Genomic DNA, 18,755 nt, shown 5'->3' with positions numbered 1-18,755 from the left:
CAAAAACAAAGGAAGGTCCATAATAAACTATATTCACAAACTGTGTATAAGACAAGGCTAGGGAATTTGGACGACAGGAAAAACTCACGTGATAGCACGTAATGGCAAGACGAAGGTACAACAGACAAACCGGCACTAGACAGCGGGAAACTGGGACTAGATATAGGGGAACACTAATGAGGGTGATGACAAGGGCCAGGTGGGAAGAATTAACACTAAAGGGAAGATGACACGGGGCAGGTGAAGGGAATGAACACTAAGCGGGATAATGATGGGGAAACAAGGAGGCGGGACCACACCACGAGACACGTGGCGTAATGTCAAAACATACAGCCATGTGTCTCCACACAAGACACAACACACACACAAGACATGGTACTGTCCCACCAAACTAGAATTTTTTTTATTTTCTTCAAACCTCTAAAACATTGTTCCCGGATTTAAATATAATTTTCAGTGTGCTTTCGGACTTTTGCACCGCATTACATTTTAAATTAAGTTTCAAGAGTTCACCTGTCCATACAATGTTATGAGAAAAAACGTTAAATGAATTTGGCTTGCTGATGCAAGACTCGACTCGAGCGCCCCAGCTTGTTTGTTTGTTTTAGGCATAAATCAAACTCAATTTAGTTAAGTTTAAACCAATCTAAAACTAACTTTAAAATATAGACTATTTTCCCATAGCAACTTGTTCTATCAAATTTTTAAGATCCAAGTCCAACATTACGTCACCGGACGCAAACGCCCAGTGCATCGTTTGGGACGGGACCTAATACATTCTAAGGTATTCATGGACACTCCCCCACCTCAGATCCATTACAGAACCACTTTTTGTATCTCTTCCCAGTTACTGCGACAGTTCTGACAGCTCAAAGCAATCTGCAGTGTACTGCGTATTTCTGCCCTGCCAGTCCTTGTTAACATCCCCCTTCCTGAGCACAAGCCAGGAAGTTTAGCCTCTCGAATGGCATTACGTGGACCAAAGCGCCACCTGGTGGAGAATATGCGTCCCGCCGACTCACCGGTCTGTGGCTTCGATGTCAAAGCAGAACCTCTTCTCAATGGAGTCCGTTTTCCTCCGGGTGCAGGATTTGAGTGTGAAGCTTTCTTCATCTCCCTTAAAAAAAGACCAGAAAACTTCAATTGCATCGACAGCAACAATAAACGTTCTTGTTTATGTAAGCCTGGATCATTGACAGGAAAGTGTGAGCAGATGCTCTATATTTACCCACTACACTGTCATCACATTGAAGATTATATAAATGTACGACAAAGTGTCAGGTTACTCTATACATGTAACTTCTTAAAGTGAGCAGCTAAGGTATGAGGTTCAAATGTGGCCAGCTATTTTTATTCGGACACTTCACAAGTTCTTCACAAACTAGCAACAGGCCCAACGGATGCCTGTGAAGTCAATTACCAGAGCGCTATCATGCCCTCCCATTCCACCACCACCTCTCCACTTACAGTCTCATCTTTTCATCCATGCACCCTGCTGAGTGACCGCTTTCTAGTGTTCCCTCGCGGCTATTTAGTAGTAATCTGAAGTCATCTTGATCATACCGAAGAGGGTGATAATGTAATGTTTGCGTAACGCTAAGAAACGCTTAAAGCGACAGTTCACCCAAAAATAAAAGCTGCATCATCATTGACTCACCCTCCTGGTGTTTGTTTGACTTTTCTTCTTTTGCAAAACACAAAAAAAGAATTTATACAAATGAAAAATGCCTGTATATGACTCTTTCTTGTGTGGAACACAAAATAAGATCGTTTTAGAAATGTCTCAGTGGTTTTTGTGTTCATACAATGGAAGTCAATGTTTTATGGTTACAAATATTCTTCAAAATATTTCTTCAGAAGAAGGAAAGTCACACAGGTTTGTAATGACATTAGGATGAGTAAATCATGCCAGAAGTGTGATTCTTGGGTGAACGATCACTTTAAAGGGATACTTCACCCAAAAATGAAACATTATCTTTTTTTGTTCTGTTAAAAACAAAAGAAGATATTTTGAAGAATGTAGGACAGCAGTTCTGGGGCACTTTTGACAACCATTGTATTTTTTCCTACTATGGTAGTCAATGGGGGGCAAAATCTGTCTGGTTATAAGCATTCTTCCAAATATCTTTCTCCGTGTTCATCAGAACAAAGACATTTATACAGATTTGGAACGACTTTAGTGGGTCATTACAGCACATATTAATATCCTTCTTGCCCAAAGGAACTGAACATACAGCATACAACGGATGAATTTAGGCCAACACAGCAACATGAATAACCTCTATCATATGACTATGTTAAACATCTTTTTTTATGAAACTTTTCATCCCTTTTGATTAGAGGTGTAACGGTTCTCGGTAAAAAATTGAACTGCACGGTTCTCCACCAACGGTTTGGCACGTTGCGCGGCTCATCTTAAATCTGACGACGCATTTATAATATGGTTCGTTAAAAATTACAATGCGTAAAACAGACAAAGTTCAGCTAATGTATGTTTGTCGATGGATACACATTTAATACCTACAACAAATCAAATAACGTAGACAAATTTCAATAGGATTGACGTATGCTGTAATACGACCAGTCATTTATGCTTTCATCACCCGGGTGTTGTGAGCGCGCGAGTGCAGATGTTGCTGTTTAAACTACACTCATTCAAGCCTTGCCAATTTAAACATTTAAGTGCAAGATGATGCAGAAGAAAACTCGCTTGCGCGCTGTGAGAAGATCCGAAGCGCGCACAAGGAAAGTCTCAGACATGGCGCAAATATTGAGTTGTCTTTGAAGCGCTTAAACGGACAGATTCACACACGAAGTAGGTCAACATGCCCCTCTTGTCGAGTATCTTAACAAACATAGTAGGTTATGTCTTAAGTGAACGCATGAAACAGACGAAAAACAACGCATGCGTACAGTATCAGTGTACTGGATGTTTCATTTCTCTTAAAGCGACAGCAGCATATTCCTGCTGTCTGTTAAAAGTCAAGGAAATCACTTACTGCTTGTGACTCAATAGCTTCTGTAACTTCAATTATGATTCGTCTTTATTTAATTTGTACATATGCAATGTTGTGTTTTATTTGATAATAATGTTAATTTTTTTAATCCATTTCTACCTTAAAAGGTATATTATACAGTATCTTATTTTATTTTCTGCTTTGCTCTGTTGTTTCATTGGTGCTGTTACTTGTAGCTTGATTATTTCTTCTTATTTTTATTTGTCAGCAGTCCCTTTTCCCTGAACATAGCACAAACCGAACCGAACCGAAACCGTGACCCTAAAACCGTGACCGAACCGTGAGTAATTTGAACCGTTACACCCCTACTTTTGATCCATTTTTTTAGTTTTTGCCCAACCCTTGTTAAAGTGATTCTTCACGCAAAAATGAAAATTCTATCATCATTTACTCACCTTCGAGTTGTGTATAAATGTCTTTGTTCTCATGAACAAAGAGAAAGATATGTGGAAGAATGCTTATAACCAAACAGATCAAAGTCATTTATACACATTTGGAACAACTCGAAGGTAAGTAAATGATGACAGAATTTTCATTTTTGGGTGAAGTATCCCTTTAAGATTCACCATGCAGTTTTTGTTCTGCAACAGAAAAACGACAATCACAATAAAACGCATTTTCCATTTGATTTTCTGCTGCACTTTACAGGTTTGTGTGATCATTGGGGGGGTCTGGGCTTTTGTCATCATGTGCGTTGGCATTCTAATCAATCCAAATGTGGTCGCTACATTGACCCATGTGTGGCGTCGGGGAGTGGGACGGGCACAATGCCAACATGAGTGCCAGCTCCTCGTTTTCGTGCCAGCACAAAAAAACAAGCACTGCCAGCATCCGCTCTTCCATTTAAAGGTCACACCAGCTGAGTGCAGGACTGAAAGAGGGGATGTATGTCCGAGACAGAGAGAAATGAAAAAAGAGAGGACACTTACAGTTTTACCCCCAGACTTCTGATCGAAGAGTAGCAGGGTCATGCGCTTGGGCTCTCGATGGTAGATGCAGTAGTACTTCACCCAGGTGGACACGAAGGAACCTGTAAACAAAACAACAGTTAACTAGTGATTCTATCACAATAATGAAAAGGATTCAAAGGAAGACCAAATATCAGGTTTTATAATGCACAACGTTTAATAAAAATTTTTTTTGCAAAACAGTAACTGTACAAGTTTTCCTGTAACCTTGGTTCTCTATAGACTTCCAAATATACTTAAATAAAGAGCTCAAGCGAACAAAACAATGCAGCATAACATCGCAAACTTTTGTTTTCAAATAAAATAAATTAAAAATGTGTCCTTAAACACAATTATAGTATATGAACTACTAATCCCATGATGCATTGCTGCTTATGTAAAATCTTTACAGTTTGTAAATATGAACATAAAACGAGTTTTGTTCAGTTGAAATTCGACTATTACACACGATTTGAAATCACACTGCCTTGTATTTTGCTTCATTTTCAAAGGTTTTATACTTTTTGATGAAAACAAATGAGTTATTTACATCCAGCGCCCTACTGTTGTAAATACATACGTTTCTCCTGCACACACAGGTATCCCTCCATGGTGTGCGGGCTGATGCTCTTGTGTTCGTGCGGGTTTTCTTTCATCTTCTTCATCAGGCATTCCACCTCTGATCTCGTGCTCTCGAACCGGTTCCTCGTCTGCAAGAGAACACACACACACACAGTCATACATACACTCTAGGGGTGGGACAATATATCGATGTATTGTCGTCCTCCTCCGTACGATACGAGAATCGATACGCTGGAGCCAAACATCGATATTTTAAATCATTAATAAAACAAGACGCTTTAAATATATTTCCAAGCATTATTACGTCATGGCTCCACTGGGTGGCACTTAATAAAGGAAACGTGAGCAAACGTTAACTAGTCAGAGAAAGAGTTAAGGATTGCAGATAGTACTTAAATAATAATTGATAATAAATAATAAATTTATATAATAGATGCTTCGTGCATATGATAATGAACGTCAATGTGCTTAGGTTTAAAGAAAGTTATATGTACTTATATGCAGTGTTGGGTAAGTTACTCTGAAAAAGTAATTAATTACTAGTTACTAATTACACATTCGATAATGTAATTAGATTACTGTACAAGTTACTCTCTCCAAAAAGTATTTAATTACTTATTACTAATTACTTTCTATATCCTATATCAACATTGATGAGTTAAGTGATTCAAGGATAGGCATGAAACGGCTCTTAATTCATTCAAATAAATAATATAAAACTACAGTGGCTTGCAAAAGTATGCATCCCACTTCATTTTATTCACATATGCTGCTGCCTTATCTTAAACTACTTTAAATGATTATTTTTTACATTAATCTACACTCCATGCACAATAATGACAAAACAAAAAACTGATTTTTGACAGCTTTGCAAATTTATAAAAAATAAAAAACAAAAATAAGTACATTGCATAAGTATTCATATCCTCAACTCAGAAAATGGTTAAAGCGCCTTTAAAGACTCAAATCTTTTTGGATATGATGTGACGAGCTTTACACATCTGCATTTGGCAATTTTCTGTCATTCTTCTCCTCAGATCCTTTCAAACTCTGTCAGGTTGGATAGAGATCATCAGTAGACAGACATTTTCAGGTTTCTACAGAGATGTTCAGTTGGGTTCAAGCACTAGCTGGGCCACTCAAGGACATAGACAGAGTTGTCCATAAGCCACTCTTGAATTGTTTTAGTTGTGTGCAAAGGATCATTGTCATGTTGGAGAATGAACCTTCTGCCCTGTCCGAGGTTCTGAATGTTCTGGGCTAGGTTTTCATGATCATCATCTCCGTATTTTGTGTACAGTCCCTGAAGCTGAATAACACCCCCACATCATGATGCTGTTTCCACTACACTTTACTGTTAAGATATCTTAATATCTTGTTTCTGACAGTTTGAAAGATTCGTTGAAGTACGTTTTTGCATATTTCAAGTTTCCATGTGTCTTCACTGAGCAAAGGTTTGAGTCTGGCCACTAAGCCATAAAGCCCAGATTGGTGGAGTGTTGCAGTGATGTTTGTCCTTCTGTAAGTTTCTCCCATCTCCACATATGATCATGGAGCTCAACCAGAGTAATCATCAGCTTCTTGGTCACCGCTCTAACCAAGACCCTTCCTCATCGATGGCTCAGTTTGGACAGGAGGTCAGCTCAAGTAAGAGATCTGGTGGTTCCAAACCTCTTTCATTGAGGATAAATGGAGGCTACATGCTTCTGTGAACCTTCAAATACAGCAGATTTTTTTCAGAAGTCTTCCCCAGATCTGTGCCTTGATACAGTCCTGTCTCAAAGCTCTACTGGCAGTTCTTTTGACCTCATGTCTTGGTTTTTACTTTGATATGCATTTTCAACTGTTGCACCCTTTATAGAGAGGTATGTGCCGCTCCAAATCATACTTATTCAATTGAATTTGGCACAGGTTAACTCCACTCGAAGTGTATAAACATCAACAAGCAAAACTAATGCTTCTGAACTAAATTTCAAGTGTCCCAGAAAAGGGTATGAATACTAATGCAATGTACTTACTTCAGTTTTTAATTTTTAATAAATTTGCAAAGTTGTCACAAACTTGGTTTTTTGTTTTGTCATTATTGTGCATGGAGTGTAGATTAATGTAAATTATTTTTAATTTAAAGTAGTTTAAGATAAGGCAGCAACATAACAAAATTTGAATAAAATGAAGGGGGATTAATACTTTTGCAAGCCACTGTACATAAAGTATCATTATTAATTACAAATGTGAGAATTATACATTAAAGCATGGATTTTAAAGTTAGACTTTGAATTTTGATGTCAATTCCACTTCTGCACACACACACATTACACAAAGCATTTAGTTTAATTACATCAGAAGTAACTGTAATTAAATTACAGAAAAAATAAGAGTAATCCCTTACTTTACTTTTTCAAGGGGGGAAGTAATTAAATTACAGTAACTAATTACTTAGTAACTGGTTACACCCAACACTGCTTATACTGTATGTATGCATGTACCTGGTTTATACAATATTTTTAAGGAGTTAATTGAAGTCAAAGTCAAAGTCTGCTTCATTGTCAATTCTGCCACATGTACAGTACATACATATGGAGGACTGAAATTGTGTTACTCTCAGACCCATGGTGCATACAAATAACACTACACAGAATAAATAAATATATATATAAAAAATACAGATAATTATATATATGTAAAATACAACTTTTACAAGCAAGGATATTTAAAAAGAGAAAAAGAAGGTAGGTAATGGCAGATAGAGTGCAAACCAGTGAAATATACAACAGTGCAGATGTGAGATCTAGTCTGTTTAAAGTGATATGTTAAATGTGTCAGTTCACAAAGATAAGCTTTTAATTTAAGCATAAAAATGATTAATTTGTTTATTCAATAGCTTTCCTGTGGCTCAGTGGTTAGAGCATGGCACTAGCAATGTCAAGGTCATGGGTTGGATCCCAGGGGATTGCACATAGTCAGAAACAAATGTATAATACAATGGAATGTAAGTCGCTTTGGATAAAAGCATCTGCCAAATGCATAAATGTAAATGTAAAATGTTGGTAATATGTTATTAATTTACCAACTGAAACCTTAAAGTGACAAATGTTGCACTTATCCTTTTCATGGGCATTTTGCTTCCATGGAGTCATAGATACCGTGATGTATCGTTATAGGATTGTCAAGCAATAAATCGATTATCGCAGAATCGGCCATTGTGATATTATCGGTACCGTGAGCCACGTATTGCATCGTATCGTGATTCCCACCCCGACTTACTACCATTACTGACCGGATTTCAAGAGCAGGTGCAGGTTATAAACAGATGTAAAGATATTTAACGGTATAACGTCTTTTGGAGAACGCTTGTAAAAACTTGTCAAATTTGACATGAAAAAATCAAGTACATATCATTTATTGCTGTGAGTAATTCTCCCTCATTCTAGAAGAAGAAAAAAACTAAGTGAATGATGTTACGAGTTTTCTGCAAAGTAAATCAGTGAAAGGTAAAAAAAATGAAGTTGTGACCTTATGGAATGCTGTTTTGGTCTATAATATACAGTAGTACAGTAAGTAACGGTTTGCAGAGAGGTTTGAAACAAAGATGGTGTCGTAGACTCTCACATTTTGAATGCTGATGGTGAGGTCTGTCTTGAAATGGTTAAAGTCTTTGGCCAGTTCGTACCCATGATGATAATACGTGAAGAGACCCTGTAGAAACGCCAGCAACTGCACACAAAAACATTCAACACAGCAGCAGTCGGTGATCAGAAAATATTTATAATCTTTTTTCACTTTCAATTTGTATTACAAACATTAAATTACTGTTACACATACACACGAAAAACCTCAGAGTACCATGTCAATGTCATGTTATGGCATGTGAATGTGGTGATCGTTCATGACGATGCTGTTACCATCTGATATCATTATTGTACTACAGTAACTTTTGTATTTTGTAAAAAAGGTAAGCTACATAGAGATGCTCTCAGAAATAAAGACAGAGTTGTGTTGAAGATGTGTTACCGGTTCCACAAACTCAAACATCTTCCTCTCCTGAACCTCCTGGACTTTAAAGACGTATTCCAGCGAGACCTCGTAGAAGTGATGCCTCACGTGATCCACCTGGTTATCTGCCTGAGGAAACAACATATAACAAAACAAAACATATTTTTGGTCAGAAAGTGTTTTGGGGCTTTTGTCCATATCTGTTTGCTTTAAATATACCATTTATCAAACTTTTAGCACATATAAAACTACGAAAATTGCCGTTTACTTTCGGTTTTAAGGTAAGAAACGACGCGTACGGGCAATTTGGTTTAATCATTTGTAAATATAATGTCATATATGTCATTAAAAGATATATTTATACTTAATTTGTCAAAAAAAACTGTCAAATGATTTGCTGCATCCGGGTTACCGTGTGTTATTAGTTTTGAGAGGTTGTTATCTGGGAATAACGAACCTGCAAATGTGGCCAATCAGAATCAAGCATTACAACGAGCCATGTAATAACTGCATTTCGGTGATTATATAAATGTCATATAGGTTATATAAACGGTGGATATCGTTTGAAACTGATAGATGGAGCGGTCCCAGCGCTAAAAGATGCCGGACATGAACCGCACGCTGTAAGTCAAACTGAGTCATATGTCTGTGTTTTGTTGGCAATGAGTTGTTCCTCCCCGTACGCGTGGTGTGTTATCGTACAGCTGTATCTGTCTTTTATAAATGTGATCAAACTGAAGACTCTACAGAGATTTGAAGGGTGCAACACTATTCTGTAAGTGCTCAAGATGAACATGAGATATGCAGAAACTGTCTGAGTAACGGCCATTTTAAATGTTTCTAAGGGTAACTAGTCCAAGTCCAAAAAAGGACAACTTCCTGTTGAAACAGGAAAACTGCACACATGACTGAGTAAAATGGCGCATGCTAAACATACTTCATGAAGGTGGGCTTCCTTCTTCTTGGCGGACAGGCTCAGGTGTTTCTCCAGCACTGCACAGTACTTCTCTGTTTCTTTGTCATATTTCTTTTTCGCCTCCTGCGGCACACACACAAGAGAACAAACTGAGCGAACTCAAACATACAACAAAGTGAGGATCTTTTACATTCAATAGTCGTCAATCTGACTTAACGAACAAGATTTTCAGCTCATAAAGTTTTCAACAGCAAATCAGGTCATGTGGTTTCAGAACACGATGGATATAGAACTGACATTTGAGTCTTTTTAGAGTATAACAGCCCGTAGTTCCCATGCAGAGAACCTCAACCTTTTGTGTTTTTAATGAATGAAGAAACAACATATTTTGAGAACTATCCCTTTGGTGGTCTCTGAACTCCACACATGTAAACGGTCCAATAACCAGATGCGTGTTCACAGTAACGGGTGTGTATGCATCCGATTCATCACTTGTGAATCAAATGCTTGAAAGAAGCAAGACTTGTACCTAATTCGCCAAACTAGATATCACAAGTCCACCTGCGCATCTGAGGTCAATAAATATAGTTAACAAGTTTGGCTTGCGTTCTGGGGAGGAGACTCCGCTCGGGTCTCCGTGGACTACAGAATTGGATCAAATGAAGGAAGAGGGTGCACTGAACAAGTTAACATCACACTCTTCCCAATTATACTTTATCAAATATATAAAATGTTATTCCTACTAGCATCGCCATCAAACATCCATTGCGAAATAAGTTTGAATTATTTGTAACAAATTTTCACTGTCGTTTCAATCCTAAACCAGAAGAAGAGCATTAAAAACACGCGCTTACACATCAGAGCCAACAGATGGCAGTGTTGTCTAACCAGTCTTACAGCAGTGTCTCTTTACCAGAGGGCCAGGGTCCACAAGGAGCCCTCAAGACCAATTCAATTTGTATTTCGCCTTCAAAAGTAACAAATGTTGGGTTATTTGTAAAGATTATCTTCATAGAAAAAACGTGTAAACATCATACTGTAAACCTGTGTTAATCACAAAGCTTATTTTTTGCGATCTAACAAAAGTCTATGGGCAAAATGCATAGGCTTTCGGTCGAGGGAACCACTGCAGCGCTAACTTCCGGGTTGGCCAACAAAAACACATCTTCTCTGTGGCTCCCTATTGTCTCATGGTTTGTTGTGATATTATATTTAAAGTCAAGTTCAAAATATTGTTTGTTTTACTTAGGAAGACATTTATTAACCCACTGGGGTCATTTGGGTTGCTTTAATGCAGTGGTTCTCAAACTGGGGGACGTGGCCCCCTGGGGGGGCCCAAGATGGATCCAGGGGAGCCACAGATTTTGTGGCATTTTATGAAATATAGAAATTTATCATAGATTTTATGCAATCAAACATCAGAAAAATGACACCACCAACCAAAAGAATTGAGGTTCCAGCTTTGTATAACTGAATGTTTTTGGTTTAATTAAAATTCTAAGTTTAAGATTATACGTCTTTATATGGGGGGCGGCAAAGCGATGCACTTAACACAAAGGGGGCCTTACAATGAAAAAGTTTGAGAACCACTGCTTTAATGATGTATGAATGTGACATTAAACATGTCCCATATACTGCAAAAAGATAACATGACAGCATTTTTATTGAAGAGAGGAAGTCTTACATCTGGGATGACATGAGGACGAGCAAGTGAACTGTTTTCTTATATTCAAATCATCTATAAAGCATAAAACAGCTTTAACAGGAAGTTCTGCACTGACCTTTGCTGCTCCAATCTGCTCCTTCCTGAATCTCTCCAGGGGCAAAATCAACACGTCATTTGCGTTTTCAATCTGTCCAGGCACAAGAAAAAGGGACAGTTCACCCAAAAATGAAAACTCTGTCATCATTTATACATGATGACACTTGAGAATCAGTGCACTCTGGTGTTGAGTTGTCTGCCATACAAATATACAGTATATGTCTTCAAAAGATTTACAATATAACACACAATGTAAAAAAATCCTGTTATTTTTTACAGATTTTCCACGTAAAATAAAAAATGTTTTTTTACAAAAAAATAAGTATTAAAAATTACAGAAAAAGACTGCAAATGTACAAGAAAATCAGAGAAAATGTAATTTTACAGGGAAAACCTGTTATTTTACCCTTTATTTCTGGCGCCCCAGCTGCCAGGAAATTTCATTTCTTTTTTTGCAGTTTATTTTTGAAATGCAGAAAAAGACAACAAATTTACAAGAACAATGGGGAAAACAATTTAACATATATTATGGCTGTCAACGTTAACGCATGTGATACATTTTTTCCAGATTAACACGTCAAAAATATATAACGTAATTAACGCAGCATCCGTTTCTTTGGTCATCCTTTGTCTAGCGTTACATTATGTAATCACGCTCTTATTCATGTACAGGCTTTTAAACCACTTAAGCGCGATTTGAAACAGTTGCTTTGACGTGTTATGTGCGGTTAATCATGATCACAGAAAGAATGTGTGATTGACAGCACTTATGTATATCCTTATATCCTATAATTTAGAGGATTTTTAAATTTTATTATACAGTATATTTGTTTTTCCAGTTAACAGAAAATCTCTTTTAAAGATTTTTTTTTTACAGTGCATGCATACAATGCAGATTTTAAAACTCAACTGCATCCATCGTCACTTGTCTCTGAATGAACTTCAAAACATCTTCAGGGTTCCACAGAAGAAAAACAGCCGGGTGAGTAAATGATAACGTGTTCAACATTTTTGTGTGAACTCTCTTAACATTTTTGGCATAATGATGGTGATGAGATAATAAAGACACCCGCTCACCATCCGTGTTCTCTCATCCTCCAGGTTCTGTAAAACACCAGCAAACTCCTGCAGCGATTTGGCTATAAAAAGAAAAGAAAACTAGATGTTGATGACATAACACATATTGTGCACATTAACATCATTTTAACTTGAGTCGTCATTTGTCATTATATAATCCACCACACACACCCTGAAAAACACGGCATAACGCTCAGCCAATATCAACACTTCTCATTTCACAACTGTGTAAAACTGTGCAAAAGTGGTTTTGTGTTTGCCATGCAAAACAAGTTTATGTGACAAATCGCTCCCGCTTAGTGCTCTTAACAGAAAACCCCGGCCTGCCAGACAGCGTTTAAAGTGATAGTTCACCCAAAAATGAAAATTCTGTCATCATTTACTCACCCTCTTGACAAACCTGTATGACTTTCTTTCCTCCACAGAACACAAAAGAAGATATTTTGAAAAATGGTTTGAAATGACAAGAGGGTGAGTAAATGATGACAGAAGTTTCATTTTTGGGTGAACTATCACTATTAACTATTAACACATGAAACAATGAAAAAAATCCACAAACATGAAAAATGTGTTTGTGCCCCATGGAACAAAACTATGTATTCTTACCTTTTCTGAGGAAAAGTGATGGTTGTTTGTTCAAAAATTGCTAAGTTGGGTTGTTGCCGGGGCATTGCCGTCTATGATATCTGGTCTCGATATATGTTTCGTGCTTAGGGTTTGGGTTTAGAAATATCTGAGCAAAGTATACGAGCAATAATAAGTGATGTTTGCCTTCCACAGCTAAAGCAAGCAATTTAATCATCAATTTAAAGAAAACTCCAGAAAGATTACAGTCGGGTTCTGCTGTGGCCTGTTGTTTTTCATGTTGAAATTCATAAAGAACAGTGTCAACACAAAACAAGAGACTGCAGTTAAAGATGAGATCAGAAGAAAGGCAAGTCAATACTTGCTCCTGAACTCAGCCAAGCAGGATCTGAGCGAGTTTCCAACTGAGGTGCCAGAACTTACAGAAAGCCACAAATATTCCCACAGGTTCCAACACTTAAGACTTTGATGCCACACCATCATGAGGAATTATGGGAAATATATCAAAGTAAAGCTGAAACTTTAGATTTAGGCATAAGGTATTAGACACAATAGGAGCGTAATGAAATATGGATTCAGTATGGATGAGGTTCAATTAAAGGGACGGTTCACCCAAAAATGAAAATTCTGTCATCATTACTTACTCTCTAGTTGTTTCAAACCTGTGTAAATTTCTGTTAATAACCAAACCGTTCTTGGCCACCATTGACTACCATAGTAGGAAAAATGACAATGGTTGCCAAAAGTGCCCCAGAACTGCAAAGTATTTTTTCTACTATGGTAGTCAATGGGGTCCGAGAACTGTTTGGTTACAAGCATTCATCCAAATATCTTTCTCTGTGTTCATCATAACAAAGAAATGTATACAGATTTGGAACAACTCGAGGGTGAGTAAAAGATAAAAGAATTTTTATTTTGGGTGAACTATCCCTTTAAGCTTGTCTTTATTCATTAAAAGCTCTTATTGAACATATTGTGAAGACCTGGACTGGGATCAGATGACAACTTGCTCTTCATTTGAAACAACATGGAAATTATATAAAAGCTTTTTCATTCAAACTGATTTAAGGAACACGTGTTTTCACACAGTTCATTTTTGTAATGAAGATCTCGTGTCAAGATGGTCTAAAAATGGAAACAATGTTGATAACTTACCAATGCATATCTCATCATCTGTCTCTGCATCACCAATGCACTGAAATTTAAACTCGTTCAGCGACTCTGCAAATTTCCTCTTTGCAGTGGACAAATCTGCAAAAGATGCAAGACGACGTGTTAAAAAAAAGAGATGTGAGTGATATTTAAAGACATGTGCATACATGAGTAGCAGAGAGTGACAAAACCACAAAGTTTCCGATAAATAATAAACAAGACAGAGAAACTGAGAATATGTTGAGCGTTTTGGAAATTGTGTAGCGTCTGGGGCTTGACTGACAAAGCGAAAGATACAGATGAACAGGAAAAAGATACTGCAAGAAAAATGCAAAAGGATTCTATAGAAAAGTCCCTAACAATAAATAAGGAATAATAGTTAAAGGTAGTTAATAAATAAAAATGTATATGCTTTATAAACACAAATGCTCGCCTTGCACTGTTCTGCAATGCGCGTTCATGACTTCACTTAATTACGTTGAAATCTTGCACGTTCAACTTGTAAACACTGACTCGGTACTTCCTGCCTAGTGTGACCTTTTCAAAGTAATAACGTATTCACGAGTTCACCTGCGCAGATAACAGCGATGTTGCAGGGATAATAATGACAGAGCATGGGTATGAAGGTTTATGCGTATTTGGCGTGCTGTCCAGGGAGCGGGCTCCGAGCCTGCCGGATCTATACGAACTCGAAGCACTCTACCCTGGCCAGGGCAAGTGCGCCGAGCTCGGAACCGGCTCGAGCCCAGAGCACACCCCCAAAGGCATGATAAAGTGGGACAGCAGCCGGAGTACGCATAACCCCCAAGACGCGATGCTAGGCGCTGCGGAGGTGGTGACCTGCGTTCGGGAAGAGATGATAGGATGAGGGCTCCTTAGGAGATGAGGTTGAGATGAGACAAGAATGGGGTAGGGGTTCCTCGGAGGATGGTTGAAACTGATATGCAGTGAGGGTGCCTGCTGGAGTGATGAGAAGTTGGAATCCGTGAGCGGCTGGGAGTAGTGCACGTAGAGGTTGTAAATATGGGGATTTCAGAAACCATAAATGAACATGGCTTCGTGGGTGTCCCTGGGGTTAAGCCTGATACTGGAAGGAGGCGACTGAAGGAGGGAGCCAGCTGTAATAGTGGAGGCTCCTGCTGGGGTGAACGCTGCTGTGATGCTTGCTTCCGTAGAAGTTGTAGGCGGCAGAATGCGAGACGGAAGCACTGGCCTCTGCGGAGGCGATCGCTGCTGCGACGCTGGCTTCGACGCCTTAGATGGAAGCACTGGCCTCTGCGGAGGCGATCGCTGCTGCAACGCTGGCTTCGACGCCTTAGATGAAGCACTGGCCTCTGCGGAGGCGATCGCTGCTGCGCGACTGCTCTGGCTTCGCGCTTAGATGGAAGACGGGCCTCTGCGAGGCGTCACTGCGCGATACTGACTTCTGCGCTTGAGATGGAAGCACGGCCTCTGCGGAGGCAATCGCTGAAGCGAACTGGCTTCTGCGCTTGAGATGGAAGCACGGCCTCTGCGGAGCGATGACTGGCTTCTGCGCTTGAGATGGAAGCACGGCCTCTGCGGAGGCGATCGCTGCGCGACGCTGGCTTCGACGCCTTAGATGGAAGCACGGGCCTCTGCGGAGGCGATCGCTGCGGCGACACTGGCTTCAGCGCTTGAGATGGAAGCACGGGCCTCTGCGGAGGCGATCACTGCGGCGACGCTGGCTTCTGCACTTAGATGGAAGCACAGGCCTCTGTGGAGGCGTTCGCTGCGGCGATGCTGGCTTCTGCGCTTAGATGGAAGCTCGGGCTTCTTGGATGCTTTTGTCACGGCGCTTGCTTTCATGCTTGAAATGGAAAAGCTGGCCTCGGCTGAGGCTGTGGCAATGTTGGCTTCTATGCTTGAAATGGAAGTGCTGGTCTCTGCCCAGGTAGTCGCTGCGGCGATGCTGGCTTTCCACGCTTGGGATGGAAGTGCTGACCTCTGCTGAAGCGGTCGCTGCGGCTATGCTAGCTTCCACGCTTGAGATGGAAGTGCTGGCCTCTGCTGAGACAGTTGCTTGCCGTGATGCTGGTGTCTACGCTTGAGATGGAAATGCTGGCCTCTGCTGAGGCGATCGCTGCAGCGACTCTGGCTTCGACGCTTGAGATGGAAGCACTGGCCTCTGCGGAGGCGATCGCTGCGGCGACTCTGGCTCCGACGCTTGAGATGGGAGCACAGGCCTATAAGGAGGCAGTCGCTGCGGAGATGCTGGCTTCTAAGCTTGAGATGGAAGCAAGGGCCTATAAAGAAGATGAAGATAAGGTGATGCTGGCTACTAAGCTTGAGATGGAAGCAAGGGCCTCTAAAGAAGAAAAAGATATGGAGATGCTGGCTTCAGCTGTGATGTCTGATGCGGCATAGCACGAGATGCTATCGCTGGCCTCTGCGGAAGAGTTCGCTGTGGCGATGCTGGCTTCTGCGCTTGGGATGTAAGCATGAGCCTTTGCGGAAGCGGTCGCTACGGCGAAACTGGCTTCTGCGCTTGAGATGGAAGTACGGGCCTCTGCAGAGGCGGTCACTGCAGCGATACTGACTTCTGCGCTTGAGATGGAAGCACTGGCCTCTGCGGAGGCAATCGCTGAAGCGAAACTGGCTTCTGCGCTTGAGATGGAAGCACTGGCCTCTGCGGCGATACTGGCTTCTGCGCTTGAGTTGGAAGCACTGGCCTCTGCGGAGGCGGTCGCTGCGGCGATACTGGCTTCTGCGCTTAAGTTGGAAGCACGGGCCTCTGCGGCGATGTTGGCTTCTGTATTAGAGATGGAAAGCCGGGCCTCTGCGGCGATACTGGCTTAGCCGCTTGAGAGGGAAGCACAGGCCCCTGCGGAGAACGGGTCTTGAATGAAATCCCTGGTGATTGCTGAGGTGGTTGCTGTGGTGGTGAGGTCTCCCGCTAGGGAGATGAAGGCCGAAGTGGTGGAGGTTCGAGCCCGTGCAGGTGAAGGATGGATTCTTTAGATGATTCGGGAAATGAGGGTTCGATGGGCTTCCCTGATGATGGAGCGATCTGACCTAATGTAGCTCTTGAAAGCTTCCGATGTCCAGCGCCCAAGTGCTTGAATTTAAGACTGCGAGAGACATTTTTGGGCGGCTGTGGTTGCTGCACCTATGCGGAAGGAGTGGCCGGAAAAGTGGTCTGCGGGGATGCCGGACAGGAGCAGGACGGCTTTGAGGTGCTTTTGGAACCAGAAGCGTGTAGCTGGGCGGTTGGATTCGTCGACGAAGAGAGGACCCAATGTGGTTTTGGTTTGGGATTTCCTGAAGTGAAGGTAGGCTAGGAGGGTCTGATAAGGTTGAATCCGTGACTGAAGGTTGAAAATATAGACGAAATGGCCTCTCCTGGTTTGGTCAGTCTTGCTTTGCTTGATGGAGTATGACATTGTCTCTGGATCGAGTGGAGATTTCCGAGGATCTTAGAAAACCGAAGAATGCCTGGATTAACATGGCGTCGAGTGTGCGGGCGACGTACCTGGAGTGGTATCCTTTGCGGAGGGTAGAGGTGCATTTGGTTAGTATTTCCGAGGTTATGGGTTGCCTGGCATATGGACGGGTGGGCTGGGTTCTCTGGATGCTCTTGATGATCATAGATGTTTGTGAGCTTGCTATGGCTGGTGATTAAGAGTTGAATATGTGTTTATGGAAGAATGGACTCCGCTCAGGTATCCTTAATTGAGCTGGCCTGAAGGTTTATTGAAATGTTGAGGAAGGAGCTGAATGAGGTGATGGTGATGAGAGAAATCGGGAAAGGGGATGTTGTACCCCTGGTGAAAAGACCTGAAACTTTTACATGCGGTGAGATATGCTTGGAGGGTCCTAGAGGAGATGGCCTGAATGATGGAGCTGAGAGAGGCATCGAGGAGGGTTTTCAGGGGGAGGTTTATTGGAAGATCAGCTCTGATAGGGAGGTACCAGTTCGGGCGCCAGCAGCTTGAACTTCTGCCAGAATCTGTGATCTGATGGTTCCTGAGACGGGAGGCGGTTCCATGCCAGTGCGTTGGCTGGCATGGGCATCGATGATGCTGTGGCCAAAGAGAATTGCGGACGGGCCTGTGGAAAAGAGAGAAGGGAGGGAATGGCAGCCGCTTGAGCGGCTAGCGGAGGCATGCTCGCACTAGCAGCGGCTTCTTAAGTGGCTGTGTAAGGTCCGGGGACCGGCGCCTGAGTCGCTAGCGGAGGAAGCCTCATGCTAGTGGTCAAGAGCCTGGGGTGGGGAAGGGGTATGAGTGAGCCGGGGCTCCGGGTGGTAGCAAGCTAGCGTAGCTTGGGTGGCTAGGAGTGACAGCTACTGATGGGGCGTTGGCGGGAGCCGTGCACTGCAATGCGGCTGGAGGGATGAGCTGCTGGAATCTCTCGACTGGGTGGTCCATGGCGTCCTAGGAATCCGTGGTGCTACCCATGCTGGCTGGTGGCTTGCTTGCGCTGCTGAGGTGGCTTGAGGTGGCCTGTTGCTGCGACCTGACGATCGTAGGCTCTTTCTCGTGAGCAGGGGTTTGAACTGGACATGTTGTGGTCGAATGTCGTCTTGTGTAGCCGGAATATGATACTGAAAAGTCTGGGGATTGTTCGCTTCTGGCTGGGGACTGCCCGAGAGCCCATATGACCTGCAGGTATGCGACGATGTTTAGTTTCGTATGGCGAGTTTGTGAGCGTATAAATGTCTCTGACACCTCAGTGAACGCACAAGGTCTGTTTGCAAAGGTTAA

The 18,755-nt window shown here is 41.5% G+C and overlaps 1 protein-coding gene across 1 annotated transcript in view; it reads right to left on the bottom strand.

Annotated features, from left to right (window-relative positions):
- Positions 1–18,755, bottom strand: part of LOC130570011 (rho GTPase-activating protein 26-like) — a 103,699-nt gene that overhangs the window by 34,281 nt on the left and 50,663 nt on the right. The window contains exons 2-10 of the mRNA XM_057360060.1: positions 14,035–14,130; positions 12,295–12,356; positions 11,237–11,308; positions 9,477–9,578; positions 8,558–8,668; positions 8,156–8,260; positions 4,545–4,674; positions 3,947–4,047; positions 1,023–1,117 (exon numbers count right to left, since the gene is read on the bottom strand). Of these exons, the coding sequence (XP_057216043.1) occupies positions 1,023–1,117; positions 3,947–4,047; positions 4,545–4,674; positions 8,156–8,260; positions 8,558–8,668; positions 9,477–9,578; positions 11,237–11,308; positions 12,295–12,356; positions 14,035–14,130 (874 nt within the window). The remainder of the gene's footprint in view (positions 1–1,022; positions 1,118–3,946; positions 4,048–4,544; positions 4,675–8,155; positions 8,261–8,557; positions 8,669–9,476; positions 9,579–11,236; positions 11,309–12,294; positions 12,357–14,034; positions 14,131–18,755) is intronic.

The sequence above is a fragment of the Triplophysa rosa genome, linkage group LG19 (genome assembly GCF_024868665.1).
Source record: "Triplophysa rosa linkage group LG19, Trosa_1v2, whole genome shotgun sequence".
Lineage (NCBI taxonomy): Eukaryota > Metazoa > Chordata > Actinopteri > Cypriniformes > Nemacheilidae > Triplophysa > Triplophysa rosa.
This window is presented reverse-complemented; position numbering and strand designations above follow the sequence as displayed.